At 40.0% G+C, this 25,888-nt stretch overlaps 1 protein-coding gene across 1 annotated transcript in view; it reads right to left on the bottom strand.

The window, feature by feature from the left end:
- Positions 1-3,246: 3,246 nt before the first annotated feature.
- Positions 3,247-25,888, bottom strand: part of lingo2b (leucine rich repeat and Ig domain containing 2b) — a 32,539-nt gene continuing 9,897 nt past the window's right edge. Inside the window, exon 2 of the mRNA XM_067614735.1 lies at positions 3,247-6,638. Coding sequence (XP_067470836.1) covers positions 4,727-6,595 — 1,869 coding nt within the window. The 5' untranslated portion in view covers positions 6,596-6,638 and the 3' untranslated portion in view covers positions 3,247-4,726. The remainder of the gene's footprint in view (positions 6,639-25,888) is intronic.

Genomic DNA, 25,888 nt, shown 5'->3' on the forward strand with positions numbered 1-25,888 from the left:
ATCAGAGCCGATGCACAGACAACAGGTAGTCAGATTCAGGATTGTGCAAATACTGTGGTCCAGCCATTGCAACACTACCCTAGACTGACATGAAAAAACATTTCTAAATTTTGGGCTTCGGCTCATTTTTAGAATAACAGTTGAATAAAATTTTCTGTAAAAATAGTATTTAGTCTAAAGTCGGTTCAAAGCCTTCACCACAAATAACATTTTGGTGGGGAAACAATCTTTTAATTAATTCAGCAAACAGTAAAATTCGCCTTCAAGAAAACTCCCGAAAAAAAACAGCATTTGCAACTTTCTTTGCAATGAATCCGTAACGATATAACTGTATTTGTATGTTGTCCCCTGGTTTGTAATCTTTATGCACACCCTACTTATAATACTGGAATGTCTGACAGGGATCTCAAGGCAGCATCTCGTTTATCTCTTAGGTTGACTCACAGTTACTGTGTATAACGTATCGATTTCAAGATTCTGCTTCTCACCCTTAAGGCCCTTCATAACCTAGCACCTTTGTATCTTTACAAACTCCCTCATATCTACGCACCCTCCCATATTCTCAGATCCTCTTTTGCCATCCAACACACTACACCATCTGCCTGCTTGACTACCATGGGGTCTACAGCCTTCAGCTGTTCTGCCCGCCGCCTCTGGAACTCTCTCCCACAAGACATTTGCAATATCGACTCTCTCTACCTTCAAATCCCTTCTCAAAACACATCTTTTCAAACTGGTATATTCGGTCTGATCCTGACTCTAATGGTTACGCCCACGTTGGGTTTTGCATGAATAATGATTTTATATTGACTTATTATCGTATATCAAAGCTTTGTTTGATTCTATAATGTCTTGATACATTGCTGCTTGTTTTTAACTGTCTTGTAAGGTGTCCTTGAATGCTTTGAAAGGCGCCCATAAATAAATGCAATGTTATGATTATTATTATAGTTAACACACAGCACGATCAGTCCGTCCCTGTCAGCTCAGTCTTTTGGAAGTGTAGGAGGTATTTAAGTAAAGTTGGCTGTGGAAGAAAGATGATCGCATGAGATTTGTGAATTTATAACCCCAACTACAGACCTACCTACCTACCGCTAACCAACATGTCGAAGATCCCACAAATTCATGAAGATGACTGAAAGTAAAAACCCTGAACACCTGGATCTCTAGTGTGGCAAAGCTCCTCTCTACCAATCTAAACTCACACTGATGAAGCAGCCAGGCTCAGAGAGTATGGCTCACTTTGATTCATGCTCTTTGATGAAGGTGCGAGGTTGTGACAGATCCTTTATGATGTGTGAAATTATTCATCCAAGGGTGCGTGGCCCTGAGCGTGATCACCTCTTCTTGAGCACCTCCCAACACTCCTTAAGTGTTATAATTCCCTTAAAGTGCTGGCATCGTATATTTACTTCAGTAAATAAATGATGATACAAGTTTTAATCACGGGTGTAATATGAAGCTAATAACATGGTGTTTCTTTGCCAGATCACTGAGCGGAGGAATTTTTTTTACATTCTAATATAAATTACACATTGTTAACAGCTTGTATGAGCTCAGATCATTAAAGAACTGATTCAGAAATCCTCCATCTACGAGAGATAGGATGTGAGAAAACTCGACAGTAATAGATTCATAACATTTCCTCTCCATCGTTTACAGCACCCTCTCTGTAAAGGGGAACCTGCAATAAAAATAATAAAGGCCTATTTGAGGACTTTGATCTTGTCTTCATATTGCCACAGTAGCACCCTGAATATTCCCTATGAGCTTTCATGCACAAAAGACAGAATTTTTTTTTAACATTAGCATGATAGCATCAAGTGCTGTCTGAAAACGAAAATTTCTGTTAGAGCAGTATGCCAAATTAACATTTCCTTTCATCTGATTGTCAGGTGAAGCAGTGAAGAAGGCAGTTTTTCACTGAAGCATTTGGCCTGAATGAGGACATAATGATATGACCTAAGGTAGGTCATGCAGGACTTCACCTTAACTACGTGTCAGCTCATGTAATGTGGCATGTTTTACTTGCGCGCAGGCTGTTTAGGCTACATCCACGCTGCAGCTCAGTGTCCCAATTCTGATGTTTTTTCCCTTCATGTGTCCCAGTTTTGATGTTTTCTGATCAGTGTGAACAGCAAAAAGCTGCATGGAGTCGCAGTTTTCCGATTCCCATCTGGACCACATGGAAGTGTGTTGCACAATCAGATCCCAGGGTGGGCAGCTTGTAACTCACAAACCAGAATTTATCAGCACTACCACGACTAGTCCAAACTAAAGGACATACACTATAGGTGGGAGGCTAGTAGGAGAGGTCTGGGTGTTGTTACTGTTAACCTGCACATCCTTATTAGTTCACATAAACTCACACGGGTAATATCCCAGTAGTCATCCAGAAACAAGACTAAAGGTGTATTAACAAGGGTCTATGGGTTTCATGTTGGTCAGCACAGTTGTTACTTCTGACTACTTCTGATTACCATGTCAAGTGACTTTTGTAAAAATCTGCAAGTTACAATGTTGATGTTGCTAGCAGTATGTTTCAGAGATTCAAACACTGTTTTTGTAACAAACCTAGTAGCTGCATCTGTGTGCTGATATTTTGTCAAGGAAATATCTTTTGTGTCTGGTCTATGAGACTAATTTCTTATTGTACTGTGTACTTCTGGAAATTCAGAAAAACAAGTAATTCATTTCATCGTGCACCTTTCATTTCAGGCAGTGCACAACACTGATTGGCTGCTCCCCCAAAGGTCACAAAGACAGAGCCGTCACAACACACCACGTATGCAGTAATGAACGAGGTGCGCATGAAAACTTGACTAGTGCATTAACACCTGTAACAGCTACCTGGTAGACAAATCTCTTCCCCTTTAATTTGGAGAGACTCTGGACAGGGCACACACTGAACTGTCAAAATAGTCTGCACTAAATATATACGAATATATGACTCAAATACTCTGTATTATACTGATATCATATGAGGAAAAAAGCCATAAACTCACTATTGAGGAGCTACAACAGAAGGTTTACTGTATGACATGATATAAATAGGAAAAACAAGGTAAAGCTGGAGAAAGTCATGGCTGTAGGTATTAGTACAATGCCCAATGACAGAGAAATACCATGAGTTACTATTGAACCTATGGAATATTATTAGGGTGATTATAATTCAGATATAAGGATTTTAAATATATTAACATCACTGTAAAGTCACTAAACAAAATTTAAACTACTGGAATTCCAATTTTAGGGGTATGATTAAGATTTATTTCCTTTTGAAAATATACCCATAAATTTGTCATATGAAAACAATTATACAACCTTGAACATTTTATCACAACAGGATCACACAACTTAACACCCACGTCCCTGCATTACAAAGAATTGCCCTTAATTGTTTTACAGTTGTTTTTTTCTCTAAACATTTAAAACATTTTCAACAAAAAAACTAAACAATACAAGATTCCACTACAACTTTCAAATTGCCATCTATTAAATAACCACGACCCCTTGGTGCCCCAGGGAAGAATCCGGACACGCCAGCTTGAAGTGGTGCGATCAAAGAAAAATGAGAGAGGGGGGAAATTCAACCTATAAATCTGTGAAGCTCAACTTTGTCTCTTCCCAAAGAGGACACCGGCCAGTAAATCTTTGCCATTGTGTCTGGCCACTGACTCTTTTATATCATATCAAGGGATTTGTCTGGCAGGAAAATCTGCCCATGATTTATTATGTTATAAAATGGGTTTAACATGCCATTTCTATAGCTGGCAGCTTTTTCAGAGTAATAACACCACTGACCACTGTTATTTCTCAGGAAAAGTGTCTTGTGTGGCTGGAAACTGAGCTCTACGGTGAAGACAAAGCTCAGACTTCACATTGTAACTACTGTGTGTGTATAACTTTTCCTTGAGTTTAGAAAAATCCCCATCTAATGTTGGCGTCAATCCAAGGGGGACAACGACCTATTTCAAAATTTATGCAGCATTTCTCTTGAATATATTAACTGTGATTTTGCATACAAACATAGATAGTCCTCTGTTTTACTCAACAGTGACAATACTGTTGTTACAATGACCGAACAAGAACAGAGGCCTGGAAAAATGCTTTGGACCCTACCATTCATTTTAATTGTTCCGTCCAATAAGAAAGGCAATGCGTGCACATGCACAAAGAAACACAAATGCAACATGCGCACACCGATGCACACACACATACACGCACCCACGCACACATGAACACAACACACACCTCTCATACTGCAGCTAAGATGGGTATTAGACAATTTAGTCCTGACATGTTGCAGCGATGATAGTTCTACTGCCACCCGAAGATGTCCCCCGTCACTCCCAGCGGCTCCCTCCTTCACCTTGATGTCACGGTGAGTCGACAACATCATTACTCATCACATCACCACTGAAACACATGCCTAGTGCAGCACTATATCACTCCCATATTGATATGTTGGTTATAGTATTATATTCAATGTACTGTATGAGAACATTATTTCATATAAACACGTCCACAGTTTCATATATCACTTTTATATTCACATGTCCACTTTATCACTAGATCACCTTCATATTGACACCCACTATATTAGTACATCACTTTCGTTTTTGTCACAAATCCACTGTGTCATAGAAAAACATTTTTTTCAGTTGATATGTGTGCACTGTGTTGTTGACGTTGCTATCGTATGCCTCAGTCTGCATTGTTTTCAAATCATTTTCATATTGACCCGTCGGGGGCCACTTGTTTCTGTCACTTCAGCTGCTGCCCCGTTGGATTTGCGTGGGACATACTCAATATCAAAGTTGCTCTTATGGCGTCCTTTCCCTCGGCTCCAGGCAAACAGAAGCAGGAAGCAGAAGATGACCACACCTAGGAAGGACAAGCAGCCCATGGCTGTAGATATAATGATAGTCTTTATGTCTATAGGGACTGTCATGTTGTACAATACTGTCCCATTCCCCCAAGTGCTGTTAGAATCTGTGAGATAGTTTGAGCTCCTGTTGATATAGTGAGATCTGTCACCAATGCCCAGGCTCTTCACAGCTAAAGAGGCTGACAGGCTAGCATTGCCAGCAGGGTTACTGGCAATACATAAGTACACCCCGCTGTCATGCAGCTCTGCTGCCTTGATCTCCAGGGTACCATCTGGTTGGACTTCCACCCTACCACTGCTCTTGGCTGTGATGTAGCGTCTGTGAGGAGTAATCCAGACCACTGAGGGCCGAGGTGCTCCTTCTGCCATACAGCTCAGGCGGGCAGGCTGACCCTCATCAGCCATCAGCAGCTGTGTCGTGTTGGGTCCAATCCTTGGCTTGGTGCAGGTCATGTACCTGGAGACCAGAGGTTCCTTGAGGTCACGGATAGTTTTTCCCAGGAGGTGCTCAGGGGCGGCGCACTCGGGCTGGACATCCAGAATCTGCAGGGAGGGGGGCTTGTGGCTATTCAGCAACCAAAGCAATCTGCAGTCGCACACTAATGGATTTCCACCTAGACAAAGCCTCTGGAGGCTGTCTGGTGAGGCAAACACTCCCCTCTCCAGAGAGTCCAGGCGGTTCTGTGACACATCCAGTAGTTGCAAAGATTTGAGGCCAACAAATGCAAAGGGCTCAATAGAAACCAGCTGAGCCCCTTGGAGACGGAGCTCCATCAGATATGGGAGTTGGCCTAGCTCTCCTTGATGGATGTGCTGGATGCGGCAGTAGGACAAGTTGAGATGCGTGAGGTAGGGCAGGTTGCGCAATGCTGTGCCGGGGAAGGCAGACAGGTTAGTATTGGTTATGAACAGCGTTGTGAGGTTGAGGCCATGCAGTGATAGGGGAGGCAGTGTGTCCAGCCAGGGCCAGTAATCAATCTCTAGTCGGCGGAGACGTGATAGCCTCTTAAAGGAGAAGGGCTTAAGAAAACTAATGCTCAAGTAGCGCATGTGCAGTTCAACCAGGCTGTGCAGATGTGCCAGAGCATCAGTAGGGACCACGGTCAGATTAGAACGTTCCAGGGTCAGACTCTGGAGTCCAAGTAATCCTGTAAAGGCCCGTTGGGAGACAAAAACCAATTCGTTGTCACCCACTTCTAGAGATGTCAACCTGCGCAGATCTTGGAAGGCATGATCCAGAAGAACCACCAGTCGGTTGTGGCTGAGATCAAGGCGGGTGAGGTTGGTCAGGCCTGACAGCACGCCTGCAGGAACCAGCTGGAGCAAGTTACTGCGGAAGTTTAGCGAGCGGAGAGCAAGCTGAGAACGAAATGAGCCAGGCTCCACCACACTGATGAGGTTGTCACTGAGATCCAGGTCCTCTAGCTGCTGGAACGAAGAGAAGTTGTCTGGCGTGATGATGCGTAGCTTGTTCTTGCTGAGATCCAGGACACGTGTCTCAATGGGGATGCCTTCAGGGATGGTGGGCAGGCGCTTGCGGTGGCAACTCACCGACTTGCTCTGGGCAGAGCACTCACATCGGGCGGGGCAGCTAAGAGCGGAGCTGGCCAGGAGAAGCAGCAAGGCCCCGCCCAGGAAGAGGTGGCAGTGGTGCAGGGCTGGGTGTCGCATGTCTCTTTTACCCACGTTGCCCTCTGTCATGGCACAGCTTTTTATCCATACAGAGCACCATCACGATCAGGCCCTGCAAGACACAATACACAAAAAAGAGATGTGTTAGAATACTCCATACTTAACTCAGACTGTCTTCACCCATTTGCCCCCCATCCTTTCTACAGTTTCAACCTTTTACACTTTATGTCTCCCTTAACTGCCAAGTCTTTTCTCCCTTAATGAACTATCACTATTCCTGGCAAGGTGGAAATAATGGAATTAAACTCACAGCAGGGCAAGATACAGCAAGAGAAATATCAGCTGCAGAAAAATGTGAGTGTTCATGACTGTGTTAGCACAAAAGGTTGCAGGCTAACTGGAGATGTTTTATGAGGATGGAAGATGTTTCAGCCCGATGGCGAGAAATGACCCTCGTTAGAGTGCAGCGAGGCTAAATGCCCATGCGGGTTTGTTGTGCCTGCATGTGCGTGAGTGTGTATTTTTGCATCACTGATGATATACTGTATGTGTGTGTGTAGGGGGCATGGGGTGGCGAATGGACTATGTGACAAGTGTTTAAACATACAAACATATATACAAACAATACAAATTGAAATGGCATCATGTGTGTGTGTGTCTACAAGTGAATCTAAAGGGCTTACAGCACTGTTTTCCAGGCAAATATAACCTCACCAGTATGAATGGAAACCCACAGTATATATGACTCCTTAATAAGTAATCAACACACTGAGTCATAGCAGCCTTTCTAGTCTGTCACTGACTCATTGTTTCATTTTACATTGAAAACACTGAGTTTCTACATTCATTTCTAAAATGTCTAAATATGGATTTTTTACATCAAGGCTGCATATATTTCATATTTAATAATCAATAAAAAAGCAAGTACTGAAAACAGGGACTGTGAAAAATAACAGTTGCATACATTTACATAATCCCCCACAACTGTTACTATTTGCTTCATTGCTTTATTGCTCTGTTCGTTTCTGTTTAGGCTGCTGCCTGTTATCGCAGATTACTACTGGTTTATGTTCTTTATATTCTATGCTGTATTCTGTTGCACTTGTTCAATTTCACAGCAATCTGTTAAGTTTCATCTCATGTCAAATACATGTGATGCACATTACTTGTAGGCTAAATACCTACTGTAGTCACTGTGAATGCAAACACACAGCTCAAGATAGTAAAAAGCAAGATTGTTATGGCAGAACTTTCTGTTTCACATAACAGGATATCTGCACTTTACTTCTATAAAACAATAAATTACTGCAATTAAAAATAACTTTGAAGAAAATATTTCTCCTCGTTGGTTGCACATTATATTAGATTTAGAATTGTTTTTGTAATTCAATCCTCGCTTTACATTTAATTCATTTGTTTTGTGAGTGACCATACAGGGAGGTTTTTACAGGAAGAGAAGATAACGACAGGTTAATGTTCAACTGTAAAACATTATATTTTCTGAGAGCCATGCCTCTCTACAGCCTGAAAAGACATAGACCTTGACAGAAAAAACACCTCCCCGCAGCCACAGGTTGTTGAATTGACAGATGGCTATGTAGACAGAGAGGCTGACCATAATTGCCTCATTACCAGTAGTATCTGCATTCTGCTCATGGCTATCTTTGCCAATTAGGTGTGCAAAATGTAAGACACATCTGTGAGCGGTGGAAATTTTAATGCACTGTCATTAAGAGCAAAGAAAAATGCTAGAAATACAAAGTCTGATGCGCTTTTGACTTTCGACTGCTTGCAGAGCTTGCAGAGTCAATCACTGCAAAGCAAAATCCTGCCAAGGTAAGCAGATGATGAGCACACAGACAGACACAAACCGTACTTTGATAGTGAAGTGAGTGACATTCAGAAAATAGCCGAGATGAGGCAGGAGCCATAGAGCATACACACTCACTCTTTCTCTTTCCCACAGCACTCACCCCTCCGCCAGGCTCAGCAGCGGCACTGCTCGCATCTCCATATCTCCCTCTTCTTTCTATTGCTGTTTTATCTCTCCTTCCTCCTGTTCACACATCTCCTACCTAACTCCTTTCCTCTCCCCGGTCCTGCCTGGCCTGGCAAAAGACCCAATTCGTTCATCAGTCCCTGCAGGCTGGGTTTTTATCGATCACAGCGCAGACACATCAGATGCCAGGAATGTAGCCTTTAACAAAGAGCAGGCCGTTGCCACAGCAACTACAAACCCTTACTCCCATCCGCTCTATGTAGTCTGCCAATCAAATTAATGAAAAAAAGGAAGAAATAGAGTAAGGAGGGTGACATTTTTTTCATATTCCTTTACTCCACGCGCTGAGAGAACACACAAATTGAATATATTCCTGGAAATTCAGTGTCATTGGTATAGCGCAGCCTAGTTTAAGGTGTTTCCAAGCTGTCATTCTGACCGCCTTGCTATTTGTCGACCTGTCTTGTTGCCCATCCATCTGGTGCTCCGGTAACTATCTCTGTCTGTCTACCTTATTATCCGTCCACAAGCCTGCCTCTGTCTTTGTGTATTTATCAGTCTGCCTTCGCCCGTCAGCCTCTGTTCCTCTCTGGCTCTCTGTTTAATAATTACAGTCCAGTTGTCTGTTGCTGCAGTGGGGAACTGGTGTGGTGATCTCTCTGAGAGTTATGCGTCATGCACGGCTCTGCTCAGAGAGTTGGTGTGCACACAAGACACTACAACCTTGTAAGTTATTTAAGCTCATGTGAAAAAAAAAGCACATGATAAAATGGCTATGGTCATATGCTGGACCACTTTTTTGCTTTCTCCAGTTAAACCTTAAAGGGAAAAATGAGTTCAGCTTCTCTGACAGGCCACTGAAAAAATATAATTTCTAAATTGTAAATATATGAGATTTTCAAGATAATTGTCTGTATTTTTTGCTGTAATCTTAAAAAAAAAAAAAAAAATCTGACATAGTCACAGAGAATATCATAAATCAAAATCTGTCCTTATCCAGGTTTCACAGTGAGACATTGATAAAATAAAGATGACTCCCAAAAGACTGTAAATCATGTCCTTGGATTAAAATACTGTTTCAGCACTTACGTACAAGTGCATAACCTTGAAAAATGATGTAGCTTTGATTCCCAAAGACCAGCAGTCTATTTGAAGTCCCAGTGTTATGGAACCCGCTGTTTTCCAACTTCTGTCTTTCGCACCCAATTTGACTGTTATCAGCACATTGAATAGGTGCTATCATCACACCTGTCCCAAATATGTGAGCTAGTAGGGGCCTACTAAACCTACTTGTGGGTTCAGGGCTGTCAAGTTTCTTTCTGCAAAAACAAAACAAACACAAATCTATCTAAGAAACTATCTTAAAATATTGTATTTTCCACTGAGAATAAAAGGAATGTCAGCCATTTTTTTGTTTTTGTTTTCGCAGAAAGAAACTTGACAGTCATCTGACAGCACATACATGATAACAGACTTTCTGTGCCCACTGGGCTCCATCAATATTGGCTCACTGAAATAAATGGGTGATAACAGCATCCTGAACCCAGGTTTAGTCGGCCCCTACTGTTGCATATATTTGGGATAGATGTGTGATGATAACACCTATTCAATAAGCTACAGTTTTTCTGTTATTCACCTCTGTCACCACAAAATGACTGAATGTCGTTAGTATAGTTATATAAATAGTTGATGAGGACTGACTTAATGTAATTCACGCTATAATGTGGTTTTAGAGAACATGAAATTTTGGTGAAAAAATTAAGAAAAAACTGTTTTACAATTGAAATCACATATAGCAAATCCCTAAACTGTAACTCTGTTGAAGTTGCAACAGGTAGCATTTTAGCATCACTAAATCTATAATTCAAACAGTGGTATGATTAAAAGAATTAAATGAGGTCACTGCTAAACAACGGTGGCCTCTGCTGCTTCCACTGTATTTTATATTACGTTGCACCTGGTCAGAATTAGTTGGAGACTTACTGGCTTGCTTTGACGAGGGCTCTGTTTTTCAAACAAAACAGAGCTAAAGCTTTTCAGACTTTCTGGAGATGGCAGATGGTGGAAGGAGTGAAAGGCAGATGGAAAAAAAATCACTTCCAACATGTTAAGAATGGAGCCATTGGCTTCATGGGAAATGTGGTCCCAAATGTAAGAGACAATTATTTGTACTTGATTTGTACTTTTTGTTTTTTTTTTTAAAGCTGCACCATTTTTTATATTTTTCTATATTAAATGATAATGTGTAATGTGAAAGTTGTTACTCATAGTGATTAACTGCCACAGATAATTATCACCCAGCTCTGCAGTTCACTTCAGCTCTACAGAGGGTTTTAGTGTCTTTCAGCACTGTTTTGACAACATTGCTTCCATCCACAGCAGGTGGCTGTTCAACAAAAAAAAGCACTGATAGACATACTGTGTGCTACTTGCCCAGCACTTAGCAACTAGCTGGTGAACACAAGACCATTTAGCAGCTCAAGAGCCAAATATTTCCCACAGGAGTTGGTGGAGATCAAAACAGTGCTAAAAGGAGAGAGAATATTGGACTTCCATTCGTCACATAGCCAGAAATAGACTCCAAATGAAAGCTAATGTTTCTCTGTGTCTGCTGGATGAATAAATGAGAAACTGTTTGCTAACATGTTCACCATATCAGTGCCAGAAAGCATTATTATTATTATTATAACAAGTATAGGACGGCGAAAAATGTAATTCAAGTTCAAAGAAAGTTATCCCTGGCACACACTACTGCCATGTGACTCTTCTTTCTGAATGGCTTATTTGTATACAGTGATGGCTCTGATAGTCTGACCCAGGCTGACCTGGGTGGCACACATACACCACTGTAGTGGACTTTTCTTAACTCCCTCCGAGCCTGGCCATATTTTTAGAAACACTTGGAGCCAGTTGTGTCATGGGCAAGACGGAAAACCTACAAGATCCCACAGAACTCTGGGTAAATGGTAATGGTGAGGGGGGTCATTGAGAAGGGCAGCCTACAGGGTTGAGCGTTTTGGGATTTGGTTCTGAATTGGATTAGAGTCACAGTGAAACTGTAGAAAATCTGACAGCCGAATAGAAGCTGTAGGGTGATGCATGAGTCACTGTGAGAGTGAATGCGAGAGAGAAGAAGAGGGAGAAAAATAAGAGAGCCGAGTATGAGATAAAGCAGAAATACATGAAGAAATGAGGAATGCCACGCTTACAAGATTAGATAAAACTCTTGTTTGCTTGACTTGAGTATGATTTCTAATGTGCTTTTAACGGAGTAAAGCTTGAGAAACAGATTACAGCTCTTCCAGGAGATCTCCGCAATAGTTGGGCAATGCTCGGTGCACATGTTGATTTTAATCTATGGGCCTATCTGTCAAGATGAGCACCATTAAATCCCTGTTCATTATCACACCACTTGCCAAATCTGCGGCCTTTGACAAGAGCAGAGGGAATATATTTCAGACTGAGGAGGACTTGATTGGACTGTACCAATTAATTTTTAAAAACTACTCTAAATTACAGTATTGATCCCCACAATATTATGTATGAATTAATAATGAATTTTATTGACAGAATGTGTGTCTGGCACTTTTATTTTTGCCTTTAGGCATCCATTAAATCTGTGCTTGTGTTGTATCTTTGTGAGAGAGATCTGCAGCACTGCAACTTTAAAACTGTTATTAGCACAGTTAGCCCAATATGTGTGGTTAGAGGTATATAGCATTAAAGGCTTGGTTATTTTTTGTGGTTACTGTGCATAATAATCTGACTATAAATCCTCTCTCGTCTTCCCACAGCCTTGCAAACATGAGGCTTTGAATACATTTACGTGGCTGCAATTATTTTGCACCCAAGCTCCTTGGAAAGAAGCCATTATTATTTTACTTAACATAAATCTTATTCAGTCGACTTCAACTACAACCTCGACAAAGAAATTTTAAGCACATTTTCCATTCATTTGCTCCTTTTTAAGAAAAAAAAGCATTTATTTCATTTGTCACTTTGGATCACTGGAGTCATAAAAATGGTACAATGTTCATTCATTCTCTTGTTTTTCCTTGAAGTATTATACCATGTCCCCACCGTTCTGCTTTGCTCATTTCTAGATATAATAGTGGCATGAATAATGGAATTATTTCACATGAGAGAGTTCACATGTAGGCGATTATTGCCGCAGTGTGAGCATATAACATAACACACTCAATATGATAATTGACCTGAAAGGACACTTCGTTAAACCAATCATCCTTTGTGTGTCTATGTATTGATGCACAAACAAATGTGCCTGCAAATTGCGTTAACGACACGCTAGCAGTGTTTAACATGGAATTTGATGGTAATTCAAAGAGAGACCCTGTTGTGATCCGATACACTGAATTAACGAAACACAAAGGATATATATACAATTCATCAAGTTGTCAGATGAAGAAAAAAACCCTGTTGATTTTCATTTTTATGTCCATATCATTAAAAAGAAGACGTAGAGAAAGAGAAGCAGAGGAGCTGCAAGACTTTTAAGCAGAGAGAACTGAGACCGGGAAGGCATCCCTAATTCTGTGTACATTCAGTGATGACTGAGTTCAATTTAATGATAATGCACTGTGTATTCACCACAAATACTAACAAGCCAAATACATTTTCTATTCTGGGGTTTGTGGCACTCTGCGCACCCAATGACCACCCTGCAGAGTGCAAAATGTCAGCAGAGTTTTCAGGATGCTGTTGGGAATCAGAAGTTGAACCGTGTTCTTCTCGGCTAATTAGCGCTTGTGCATTCAAACTCTGCCAATTAAACAGCTCCTTTCTGCACCACTGGCCATGTTTCCTCTGAAGCGGTGCCTTGTTGAGCCATCAACAGCGTATCCTGTCTTCCACCATGTGGCTTGTTGTATGTCTGCTGTGCTGCAGGCTCACAAGGGATGTTGCTTTACCCCGCAGTCTCTGGATTTAGAAAAGTCCAGTTAATACTAGTCAGTGTTTGCTCATACTGATAGAGGGAGGGACGGCATGGTGCTTCTACACCACAGCCTCCAGAACTGAAACAAAGAGCATAGTGACACGCTCTGTAACACAGCCTGCATGCTGTGGACATGAATAATGTGAGCATTACAGTATGTTCCTCCACCAGCTGAATGATGTCACAATGTGCCACTTTTCCCAGCCTTTCATATTAAAACATTTAAGACCTCTTTACATAGATGTGAGGGCAATTTAACATGAATTAAAGTCATATATTAAAGCTGCTCTAATACTTAAATATAAATGGTGGCTCAAATGTCTGTGTAATGTGAAAGTGTCACTGTCACCCGACACCTACAGAGTGTCTTAGCATTGTTCAGCTGTTTGTTTTGGTTTTCCAGCACGCAACTTTACTGTTAAGTTCAGTCTTACTGCTCTCATCAACAAAATGAAACTCAAAAACCTGCTGTACATTATCTGCTCAGCACCAAACGGCAGACAGACAAAGTTAGCAACTAGTTCCCTCAAGGGCTGGTAGAGATCAAAATAAAGCTACATAGAATATTAGTGAATACTGGACCCACATTTGGCAGGTCAACAGAAACACCCCTCGAAGGGAATGCTAATGCTGCTCTGTGTCTGCTGGATGTGTGAATAAACTACTGCAGGCTTGGAACCAGATGAAGTGACTGAGGGGCTGTTAAAAATTGCGAAGGGGCAACTTTTTTCATAAAATAAAATTCATTGATTTAACCACGCAATAGCCTCGGAAAGGCTGAATAACAACAGCATAAGGCTACTGTTGCAAATTCGAAGAACAGCCCACATTTATTAATCAGATAACTGACAGATATCTCACATAAGAACATAGCAGAACGCAAAATATTTTTTAAATTTACGAATGATTCTCTGTCAAAACCAGTAGGGGAAAGAGCGTAGAAACGTCATTGACCGTCCCTTCACTTCCTGTTGTTTCCCTTCTGTCTGTGGATCGCTACAACTTGGGGAAAATGGAAATGGGGCTTAAAGTTATATTTATAACCATGAAAAGCAAGAAGGCTAAGAAACCGAACTAGGTGACACGTTCTGTCTGTCTATCAATCTCCTCCGCTCCGTTTCAGTACTATATGGGCAACGCAGCCCAAGCTTAAACCTATGCAAATAGCCTAAAATGATACTGGCAACGTAATTCTTTGACACACCAAACCAGCAGAATTCTTACAAAATAAACCACCAAAATTGTTAAGCCACCTCATGGCGCTGGGCCCGAGCTACTATATGCTAACATGTTCAAGTTCAACTTTACAAGGAGATAATATGTTTAAAGCTTTTGTGTTTAAAGCTTATTGCGCTGCTTCTAAGTGTCAAAAAATCCTGCAGGTTTAAAATCATGTCATTTTAATCTTTGGCACTGTCGGACATTATGAAGTAGAAGAAAAAAATGTTAACTAATAACTGATGAAATTCATGGGCGAGAAGAGGGGGGCACTTTCCAGCATACCACTGAGCAGTACCTCTGCTCCCTCTTGCCAAATATCGCTCAAGCAACGGGACTGTCATGTCCGAATAAAGCCATAACCGAAATTTACGTAACACACAGCTATGTCTGAATGACAAAGGCTTTAATTAGCCACTAAGCCAGCACTTTTAAATGTTAGTAAGTCATTAATTAACAGTTTTTTTGCTGATGCTCTGCAGTCTTCTTCCAGAGGCTTAAGGACCAAAAAGTCCATTAAGATTGTTCCTTTTTAATTAATGAAGTAGTTTAGTAGCTAATTTATTTTCTGCTTGCCAAATGTTTCCACTTGAAAAATGTTTTTCTAAACATTAACATATACACACTCAAATGTGTAGCTAACGGTCCTGACAACTGTGTATCAACATTCATACTACATTGCATATTATCCTTTATACCACTTTATATTCTACCTCAGCACTGTAGTCATTGAAGGACAGTCACACAGAAATCATATTGTGTGAAATGATTGCTTGAAAAGACACCATTGCTACATTTCAATGGCTGCTTAGCTTTCATGCAAAAGGAATAATCAGATTTTCCACGGTGTGTCGACTGGCATTACGTTTCTCCACCTATCTTGGCAAGTGTTTTGTAGAATAGCAGATTTTTCTCACTCTCTCCCTTGTTGTTGCTTATAAATCAGTGTTACTTGAAGGACACTCACCATATTAGGTTTCTGTCTAATTTTAGTCTCGGGAGGTAGAACTCATCCATTTTTCATGGTATATGTATACCACCACTGATTCATAGGCCCCTTCCCCATTCACCAAAATGAGATTTGTCTTAGCATATTAAACCAGTTTTTCCTGCATTCCTTCTTATAATGTTATCCTCTTCAAACAAGTTCCACATTATGTGTTTCAAAACTGCATGTTTAATTTAGTTTAGATCCAAGTTTCTGCACTTTGCAGGAGTGCCATCCAAGACTTACTGCAGCTGGGTTAGGGGTGAGGATTATTTTCTGTTAAGCTTGTGTGAAATCCTAACAACCATATTAAAAACACCAAAATAGCCCACATACAAGGTTTTATGATACCATAGAAAATCTACACACAATGTAACATACATGTGTGATTTTCTTTTTTCAGTCAGCGAAGGAACTCTTGCAGCTCCCTTCAAAACTTTGTCTATTTCAATTTAGAATGACACCAAACCACGATGGCAAAGAGGCGTCTCCATTTTAAAAGGTCAAGTGTTAACTTACATCTATTCTTTACCTCTAAAAATAAGAGGGGAAAAGGAGCCCGATGATGTTAGATGGTCTCGGTAGTCAATATTTTTATGTTTGCCACAAAACTCAAGGGAGACATTTGTACTGTCCTAGTAGGGGCCTGTTGCAATTATATGGTGCCCGCATCGATCCCGAGTATTGATTAAAGTCTGTTCTTGATTTTAAGATTCAACAGACATTTCTTGGGATTTCAGAGGAAATGAGAGCAATGGAAATTACACTCATTTTAAGATGGCAAGAAACCTCATGAATAAGGCATTTTTATTTAATTTAAGAAGTGAAAAATAAATGATTTAACTACATCTTGTCCCCTTGTTGGGTTCACAAGAGCTGATGCACTGATAAGAGTCAGTAAGAACAGATTCAATTATGGGGAAAGATAACAGGCGAACATAATGCAATAGCCTTTTTGTTATTAACTTTTATAGTGCAGGCTGTATATTGAAGAGAATCAGTTTTCTGCTGTCAAAGCACTAATAAATGAAGACAATATTGGTGCGATGTCAGTTTCCGGTGATGATAATTAGTTTTCACAAATCACAGTTCTTTTTTTTTTCATTTTCAATCCCTTTGATATGAATTGTTTCTGTTTTTACCTGCATGCTATATTTTTAGATCCTTTTTTGCTGAATCTCTTGGGCCCATTCACTCCCAGTTTCAGCCTTCTCATTCAGTCTGAGAAGATGATTCTTCTCTGTGAACGAGAGGTCCACAGTTGACAATACTGTAGCTGCATCAATGGGCTAATAATGAGGTGATTAACTCAAGCATTTTGAAAAGAAGTTCCCAACACTGTTGCATATAAAAGTGCAGATTCAAAAACAGTGCTTGGGGACATCTTACACGACTTTTTACTTGTACTGTTTAGCATCCTACCCTTGCGTCATTGTATAACTACTTTCAAATTTCTTTTAAGAATATATTATCTGTAGTTATGTAAGTTATTGGAAACCAAAGCTGTCAGCTGTGAATACTAGTTTTTAAGTCATGTGCTATTGGCTGTCAAAGGATTTGTGATTATAATATGCTCTCATGCCCAATATTTTGTCTTGAAACTTAGACTGCTCTCATTCCCTGGAAAGCCTCCTCCACTTACAAACTATGTCAGCTTGGGAACCGATATTTTCTCTGTATTCAGCTCAACATTGCTAGGAAGCAATTTTGCCTGTTAGCAATTATTAATAACAAGAATTTGATGAAAGCCTGAATGCTGGGTGGATCTCTGGAGCAGCTAGCTTTTCAAACAGATGTTTGAACTTGCTGCTGCATGTTCTCACTGGCTTCAAACCAGTTAGTATTTAGGCAGTGAGCGAGTGAAATAAGATGCAGCAGCTTCACTTACATTCAAGGCTTCTTTCAGTAACTGAAAATATAAATAACACAACACAAAAACAACATTTTGAGAGTGAAAAACCTATTTTGACAAGTCTATTTGACTTTTTTTTAAATCAAACTTGAGGTAATCACATATTCATGATCTTTGAATGTTATACCTACTCAGACTTGATATCATATTTGATATCAACTTTGAAAAGTTTCATGTATGTGACTGTTACTTTGAGAAATTTCTCCCAAAGGTTCTGAAATCCCACAGATGCTCATGTTTCCCCAACAGAGTTATGATTTCTGTTTGCCTGAGGAAGTTTTTGGCTTAAAATGGAAATATATTTATGACGACTGCAAAATACACGAGAAACGAGAAGCTGTAAATTGCTTGTGCTAATATCAGTTTGTACTGGGAACATGAACTTGCTCCTGCACCCTCCTGTCATTTTCCTGGAGAGCCGTTTAGTTAGCGTCATGTCTTTTTACATCAGACCCTCAACGAGGGATTAGGCAGTCCTCACTGGCACTGAATGACACGGGGGGGATTAGCACTTTCGCCTGTCACCAAATCATTCTGACGGATTAGCAATCTCCACTGTCACTCCAGAGAATTCACTCCGGCTCTAAACGAATTCAAGTCAGTGTGACAGCCAAGGTGACATTGAAGCGAGAGGGAACAAGTCATTTTCGTCAACCTCCTCTGACAACCTCTGGCACGATGCTTAGCATGGACAATGTTAGCATGACGGACATTTAGTGGGAGGCGTTAATCGACAGCATGGACAGCAGCAGTCAGGTGGGTTCATGTGTTGTCAGGTACTCTTTAATGAGTAACTCAGCTACAGATCAAAGTTTACTTTTGTCAGCAGCACAGAAGGAAATATGAGAATAAAATGTTTGAATTTAAATGGTGTCTGAGCAGAAACCGACATTTAAAAAAACCCAAACAAACACAAAATGAACCCTAACCCTAACCCTAACCCTAACCCTAACCCTAAACCATTCTGAATCCATGAATTCCCAAAGCTCCTGTCAGTAATGAGAAGTGTAAGGGATTACAATTTGAAATTCAGTGATTCCATTTCAGTAAATAATCCCAATAACGATCTGTTATTTTGACAGTTTGGGGGTCGACCTGTTTGCTGTTTTACTGGTAGTTTGATGGAGGGTTGATATCAGTTTGGTCTCTGCGTTCAGTGGACAGACTAATCTGGTTCATGTGAGCTTGCTGCAAGGGCTGGAGGTGTGGGGACACTAGTAGCTGCCACCAAAAGAGGAGAAATATGACTCGAGGTAACTCTTAAATTGTCTTATTTGCATGTTGTGTCTTCTTAGCAGTTTTTCTAACATTACTCACTGGTAAGGTTACATTCAGGAATCACAGATTTAGTTCAGGGTGTGAGAATAATGGAGCTCCACTCAGAGGACGGGACCTTGTGCAGTCACTGGGGCTAATATTAGACTAGCTGATGATAGTCAGTACATACCTCCAAACTGAAGGATGGCTGTCTCTTTGTCTACACAGAAGATGTAATGTGTGGCCGCAGAGGCTTTGACCCTCTAAACCTTTGACAGAGCTTGACTGAGAAAAAAACAACAGTAAATTAGTTACTAATTACTCAACAGCAAAAGTAATCTATTTAAAAAAAGAGTAATATGTAATGTATAACTGAATACATTTTTGAAGTAACTTGCTCAACACTGGTCAACAGCCTCCCAACACTTTCTACATAGCATTTCCAGCTCATCTACAACACTACGCAAGCCATAAAGCCTTCTTTAGCTAACAAACAAATTATTTTTACATTCATGTATTTTGCAAAGGTGATATGTTATATGACCACATGTTCCTATTAAAAATATTCATACAGACGTTTTCATGATATCCACCAGAAAGCACACATTTTTATATCATATCCTAATAAAAATGACTGCTCTAACTTTGTGCCATTACTAAAAAAAATGTTACATTCCCCGGTGTGCTCCAAAAATGCCACGACATGGGTCAGATGCATAAAAGACAAAAATATGCACATGCATTCTCCTCTTGGCACATTGGAATGAGACACCTGACACCTGTTTGCATATCAATACCTCTGCCATACAGGATTGTGTCACATCGGTGAGGTTCTCCAGTAATGCCAGAGCAGCTGTCATTATGCACAACCATTATACACGGCTGTGCCTATTTATAGCAACAGCTGCATATTAAAAGTAATTCATCATGCGTACCTATTAACCATCATTGACGGTGATATCTCAAACATTATTTTTAAACATCAGAAAGATGATCATGAGTTTACTTTATAGTGCCAATATAGACAGACTTTACAAAGTGCTTCACAAGGACTGATGAAATTAAATGCCTCAGATATAAATAAAAAAATATGATAAAACTGATCACACAGTGTTTGGATGGGCATTTTACAGATTGCTGTGCAGACTGCAAAAAAAGACCCAGTGAAAATGGCCAACAACAACAAACTATGTTTTATTATTAGAGTCTGTCTTTCACCCAATTTTTCATCTCCACCTTATCATATCACTCTCAGATTACTCTAAAACAAATATGCATGAGGTGAACATATTTTCACCACACATTCTGTTTTTATAAATACCAGTTTTATATGTGTATATGGAAGTTTTTTTTTTGGTTTTGGTTCAGCTCTTTTTGAGTCAAGGTTAAGTAAAAAATAATTTGCTTGAGCTTACCCGTATGGTCTTTGGTCCACACAATCCATAAATTTACATAATCCATATCACATAACCCTACTTATTACACCCTTTGGTCTATAAAATGTTAGAAATCATTTACAAAAGTACAGAGTGACATCTTGCAATTGCTTGTTTTGTTCAAAATCCAAAGGTGTACAATTTATAGCACAAGCATAAAACAAAGGAAAGCATCAAATCCTCACATGTAAGAAACCAGTGAATGTTTTGAATTTTTGCTTCATAAAATATTAAAATTCTCAAAGGAGGATCCTCAGTCCTTCCTACAGATGATTTCTACCTTCATTGTAACAGTTTGTACTGGCCACCAGTAAAGATCAATGATTACTTAATCCCCCCGATGCAGCTCTTCTTTAGGTGGAACTATACCTGCAATACAAGCACTGCAGTACACCGTTTGTGGATTTCTCACCACAACTGTGACAGAAGCCTTCTCCTGTGATTTGTTTACGCGGGAATGCGGATCCTTAGACTTAATGTAACAGCATCAAATTAGTGTGTGTGTGTGTGAGAGAGAGAAACAGAGAGCTTACTGGATGCTTTCAGAGGATAATACCTGCCTTTTACACCTGCCGCATAATTGGCTGTCTCCAAACATAACCAGAAACTGGCAAATAAATGTGAACTCTCTGGGGAATGGAGCGGGTTTGGACCAGTTAAATGTTCGCTAAATGCTCCGAAATCCCAGGCTAACTCACATTCACATGCATTCATGAATATTCCAAAACATTATGATATCCACTTGAAAGCCTGAACAATTTCTACTGCTGCACAATAGCTACTGGAAGACATTCTGTGGCTTAGAAATAACTTCTATTATTATGTGTTTAAACAATGTTTCCTTTTATGTCATCACTTAAATAGCTGGTATCCTAAAAAGCAAATCTTCAGGGGAAGCTAGTAGTTTAAAGACCATCCATAGAAAATCATTCAGCCCAATTCCTTTTTAGAGAAGTGAAGTCCAACATTTTAATCCCTCTGCAGACTGTTTCATCCCAACATTATGAATCTTACAAATCATACCATTCAGGAAAACCCAAGCATATGCCACAAAATCAATATGGAGAGGCTGAGGACAAAGGGGCCTCTGTAGCAAAGCTCGTGTCTTACACAGGATGGAGAACTACTGGTGGCACGCATCCATTAGCACCTCATCTATTTTCTATCAATAAAACACAGAGGAGCAGAGTAAATAGTGGCAGCTGCTCTGGCTACCACAGACAGTTTTATAGCAAAGGATACTCCTGTTTTCTACTTTTTTTTTACAAAAAACCTTTCCCACGGCCCTTTTCCCATTGCTGTAAAGGTGATGTTAGACAATGAAGATCTGTACAGTGCAGAAGATTTTGGGGTGTGCCTTTTTCTTGCAGAACCTTGGATTTCTTCGCCCATCCCTTCAGTATTTTGCAAAATTGGGCCATGGACTTAATCTCCTTTATAGAATGTACTATGCCTAATAGTGACCCAGTATCCGAGGAATTATGTTCACATTGGATGATTTCAATGTGTATGTTCAGTGCAAATTCAGGAAGTAGTGTGTCCTTTATGAAGACATGCTGAAAGTAATGGTGATATGGACCGGTCATAGCAGTGAATGTTTTCTGTCTTTTTTTTTTACTGACTTTAAGAATATTGACATTTCCTTGCACAGATATTGTAGAAAAAACTAATTTGAAATATTGTTGTATATAATCAGGGGATTTGCAGAATTTTTCAAAATCAATGTTCTGTCTGGTGATAGGGTTGCTAATAGCATGCACCTTTAATTAAGTTAGTTTATTATTGTGCAGTTGTTTATTACTATTTATTTGATTTTAAGTAGCTTAATTTAATGAAATGTATTAACTAGGTAAAAATGTAAAATACATAGAAAACTTACAAAAAATGAATAACGCTATTATTATTTACTTACTGAAAAGTCAAGGTTCCTGATGGCAACTTGCCATTCATTATTCAGTCTCAAGCCATGCATTTCACCAGCACTGATGCTCTTTGTTTATATGAATTTTACCTGATAAAGGTGAATTGTTGTTAATAAAGTGAGCTCAAGTGATCAACAGAGTCCTAGAGTGCAAGAACTTTGAGGTGTTACTTGCTCATTTCACTAAAATGCCCCAATAGTACTTCCTATTGCAGGAATCTAGGCAACATTATGGGAAGGAAAGGGTGCACATAATACATGAAGAGATTATGATTTTGGAGAGATAAGTGGATTTGCAAATTATCCTCCAAATACGGCAAAGCTCTGTGATGGAGGATCCTGCCCATGTGGGAATGCTGAGTGTGCTTAGCACATGTCTTGTCCACCTGAGTGCACCCTGCTTGTTTCCTCTCCTTTAATGATCCATTAAAACTGATCAATGACAGGAAACATTACAACCACTTAGTTGTTCACCGTAATAGTATTCTTACTTCTCAGAGACCAATCAGCGGCAAATTGCCAAAGTAATTTTCCTCCAAGCTCTTGTGACTCAACAAGCCATATCCTATTTGGTGTGTTTGGAGGAGGATAGTGTGCAGATCTTTTGTTTTGCATTGGAAAATTGCTCAGGAGGAAACGTTTAATGGATCTAACACATTAACATCATCAGCAGCCTCAACAGAGCACAATGCAACATATTTCTGTATAAAGGCATGATGCTGACTTTTTTCTCTACTCAGGGAAATTTAGCACTCTTTGTTTTTCTGTTGCTCTTTACACCAACATGTAACCCTCCGCTGAACGCTAGCCTATCTCTGGGAGGCATCATAAGGCATTCTGGGAAATTAACGCAGAACTTACTTAACTCTATAAAGACAAGGCTAAAAAGGTAAATTGCAACACTGCATCGATAATGAAATTCCTTCATGAACTTGACAACAGGTTAATGACATACTGCACATCACTGAAACGTCTGAGGGTGGAATTACAAGCAATTCCCTCATGAAAACTTTGGCTGTAGGCAAACTTAAGAAAAACACTCCAGCAATCATTCTTCCTCTAATGAATCCCATGGTGAGCTACTGAGCAAACTACTGTATGTCTCCAAATAGAGAACAGGCTGATAGCCAGAAACTCCAAAATAATCTTTTCAGTTTATGAAGTTGTTGGCGTCAGCATTTAACAGCTGAACTTGTTAAACAAACTCTTCATGTCTTTTTTACTGTATACAATCCCACCTCCCTCTTCCCTCCCAGCATGACATTTACACCTTTACACCGGATACTGAATTGTTAACACAGGGTCTCACTTTTTCTCTCTACAACAAATATCACAGCATCGATCCTCCTGTCTCTGTCTCGACACCTTAATTTCATTTGTTTCTGCTTTATTTCATCGCAACCCAACAAGTAATTAATTAATGGTAATTAATACCAGATGGAAGGCTAGGTCACAGTATCATTTTATGTAAAAGTGTATGTAATATTATAGTATATACAGTATTACAGTAACATAGAGTTTATAGTCTCTATCTATAGTTTGCTGTAGTAAGTGAGGGCTGTGTATCTGTGTGAGAGCACGTTGTTGGCCCACTAACAGTGTGTGAAAAAAGGGACAGTCTTCTTCTGCAGTGGGCTCCATTTCCAACTCTGCTATGCTAATTAATCCCCAAAGCAGCTGACAAATACAGCAGGGAGTAATGCTTCCACATTTTGCAAGATTAGGGAAATGCAACACAGTCAGGATGTTCCCTCGTCTAATTGTCACTGTCCCAGCAGAAGCGCTCCGTTCGCTCACACCCACTCCAAAGTGTGACACTGAGATGGCTCCGAAAGATTTGTTCTGCAAAAAACTGACTCTCACCAAGCACTCTGTGCTCTTTGTGCACGTTTCCCCACAGTTAAACATTTTCATTTGTTCCAGTGTGTTTGCCAGCTGGATTGCAAGAGTCTTACAGCATTACAGCGAATGTACTTGCTTTGGCAAAGGAGCGTAAACATTAAATGACTCAAAATTCATAGAGCATGCATTAGTGCTGCACTCTGGAAGATGTTTCATCAGATCAGTCTGAGTCACAAGGTGGAGTTGAAACATCCAATTTGCAAAGCTCAGATGCTTCCTGATTGCCCTAAATTTCTGTTGGTTTACAGATGTAAAATTCACCCTGAAACTAAATATGTTACTTTGATTGTCATTTTTTTAATTTCAGTAAAATTAATTTAATTAGTTTCACTTCAGGTGTAATAAAACAGTTTTGGGATTTAGTTCACTTTTATTTTGATTTATATGAGATACCATAACTTTGCAGCTTTTCCTTTATATGTGCTAAAGATACTTTGCAGCTCAAATCATTCATGGTAAAATAATTTTCTATTAACATTTTTTCTTTACTCACAAAAGACAGCATCATTTTAGTTTAATAATATTAATTTTAGTGTAAAAAGTCAGTTCATCCATATTGAAAAAAAGGCACCTAGGCCTCTTGGATTCTATAGTTTCAGTTTTATTTGCTGAAGTTTTCAGATTTCTGCTGCTGAGATTTAAGCCACCGCAGTAATACACTGGAGGTGAAAAGAGTCTGAATGAAATTACTTCTGCTGCTCCTTTGTCATCCTCCTCTCTGCCTGTCTTAGACAGTAAATATGTTTTCTGCACAGTAAGATAAAGTGAAAATTATTGATGAAAAGTCATCTGTGGCTGTCTCCAGCATCTTTTGATGTATTCAGGCAAACAAGCCCACATCAGTACAAACGTTTCTGCAACTAAAGTTCCACAGTCAGAAAACTGTGGAAAACACTTTCGAAAATATTTCAGGTCGCACTCTGCATGGGAATTGAGAGGCATGCTGGGAAAAACACTTCACTCAAGTGACTGTCTTAATCTACCTACGTACTGTAATTATATAAACCTTCCAAAGTTTAATTAACTCTTTGGTCACTTACTCAATGCCAGATGCTTGGACAATTTGTTGCGGGTTGTCATCTGGCGTCATTTGCACATCTGGTACATACACAACAGTTTCAATAGTGAACATACAGTCAGTCAGTCACTCAGTGAGGGAGATTTAGTCTGTCTGTCCATCCCATTTGGCATATTAAACAACATAACATAAATATCTTTGAGAACTTCTATTTATGCATATGCCACCAATGTATGAAAATACCTAATAAAATGTAAACTAAAAGCACAACAACCACTTCCAAACCTATCAAGAAACTGAATGAAAACTATAATTATCCTGATTGAGAGGCAGCTCTGCAGACTGCCTTTGTTTCAGATGCTCAGTGTGGCAGAACACAGAGGGACACAGCTTTTGCAGGGGCACGTGGTGCTGATGCTGTCATCCTAAAAAGCCACTGAAGCTGTGGCTTTGGCCGTCAACTAGCCGCATGGCCCTGCGGCAAGGAGTGTGCTCTCAGACAGCAGATCAAGCGGGGCGCTGGCGTCCACATAACGGAACAGCTGAGAGGCCACAGGCACCACAACTGGAAACACACAGGCCTGGTGCTACACTGTGGGTTTAATGGCCTTTGTGTTCTTTGAAGTGCTTTATAATGATAAGGGGATGAGTGCATTAAGACTACAGCTCACTGGGCCAATTGTATTGACAGGGCAGTTACTACAGTATAGCAGGTGTTCCCTGGGAGCGCTGCTCTGTTCCCTACCCGAACAAACAA

The sequence above is a fragment of the Thunnus thynnus genome, chromosome 16 (assembly GCF_963924715.1).
Source record: "Thunnus thynnus chromosome 16, fThuThy2.1, whole genome shotgun sequence".
Taxonomy (NCBI): Eukaryota; Metazoa; Chordata; class Actinopteri; order Scombriformes; family Scombridae; genus Thunnus; species Thunnus thynnus.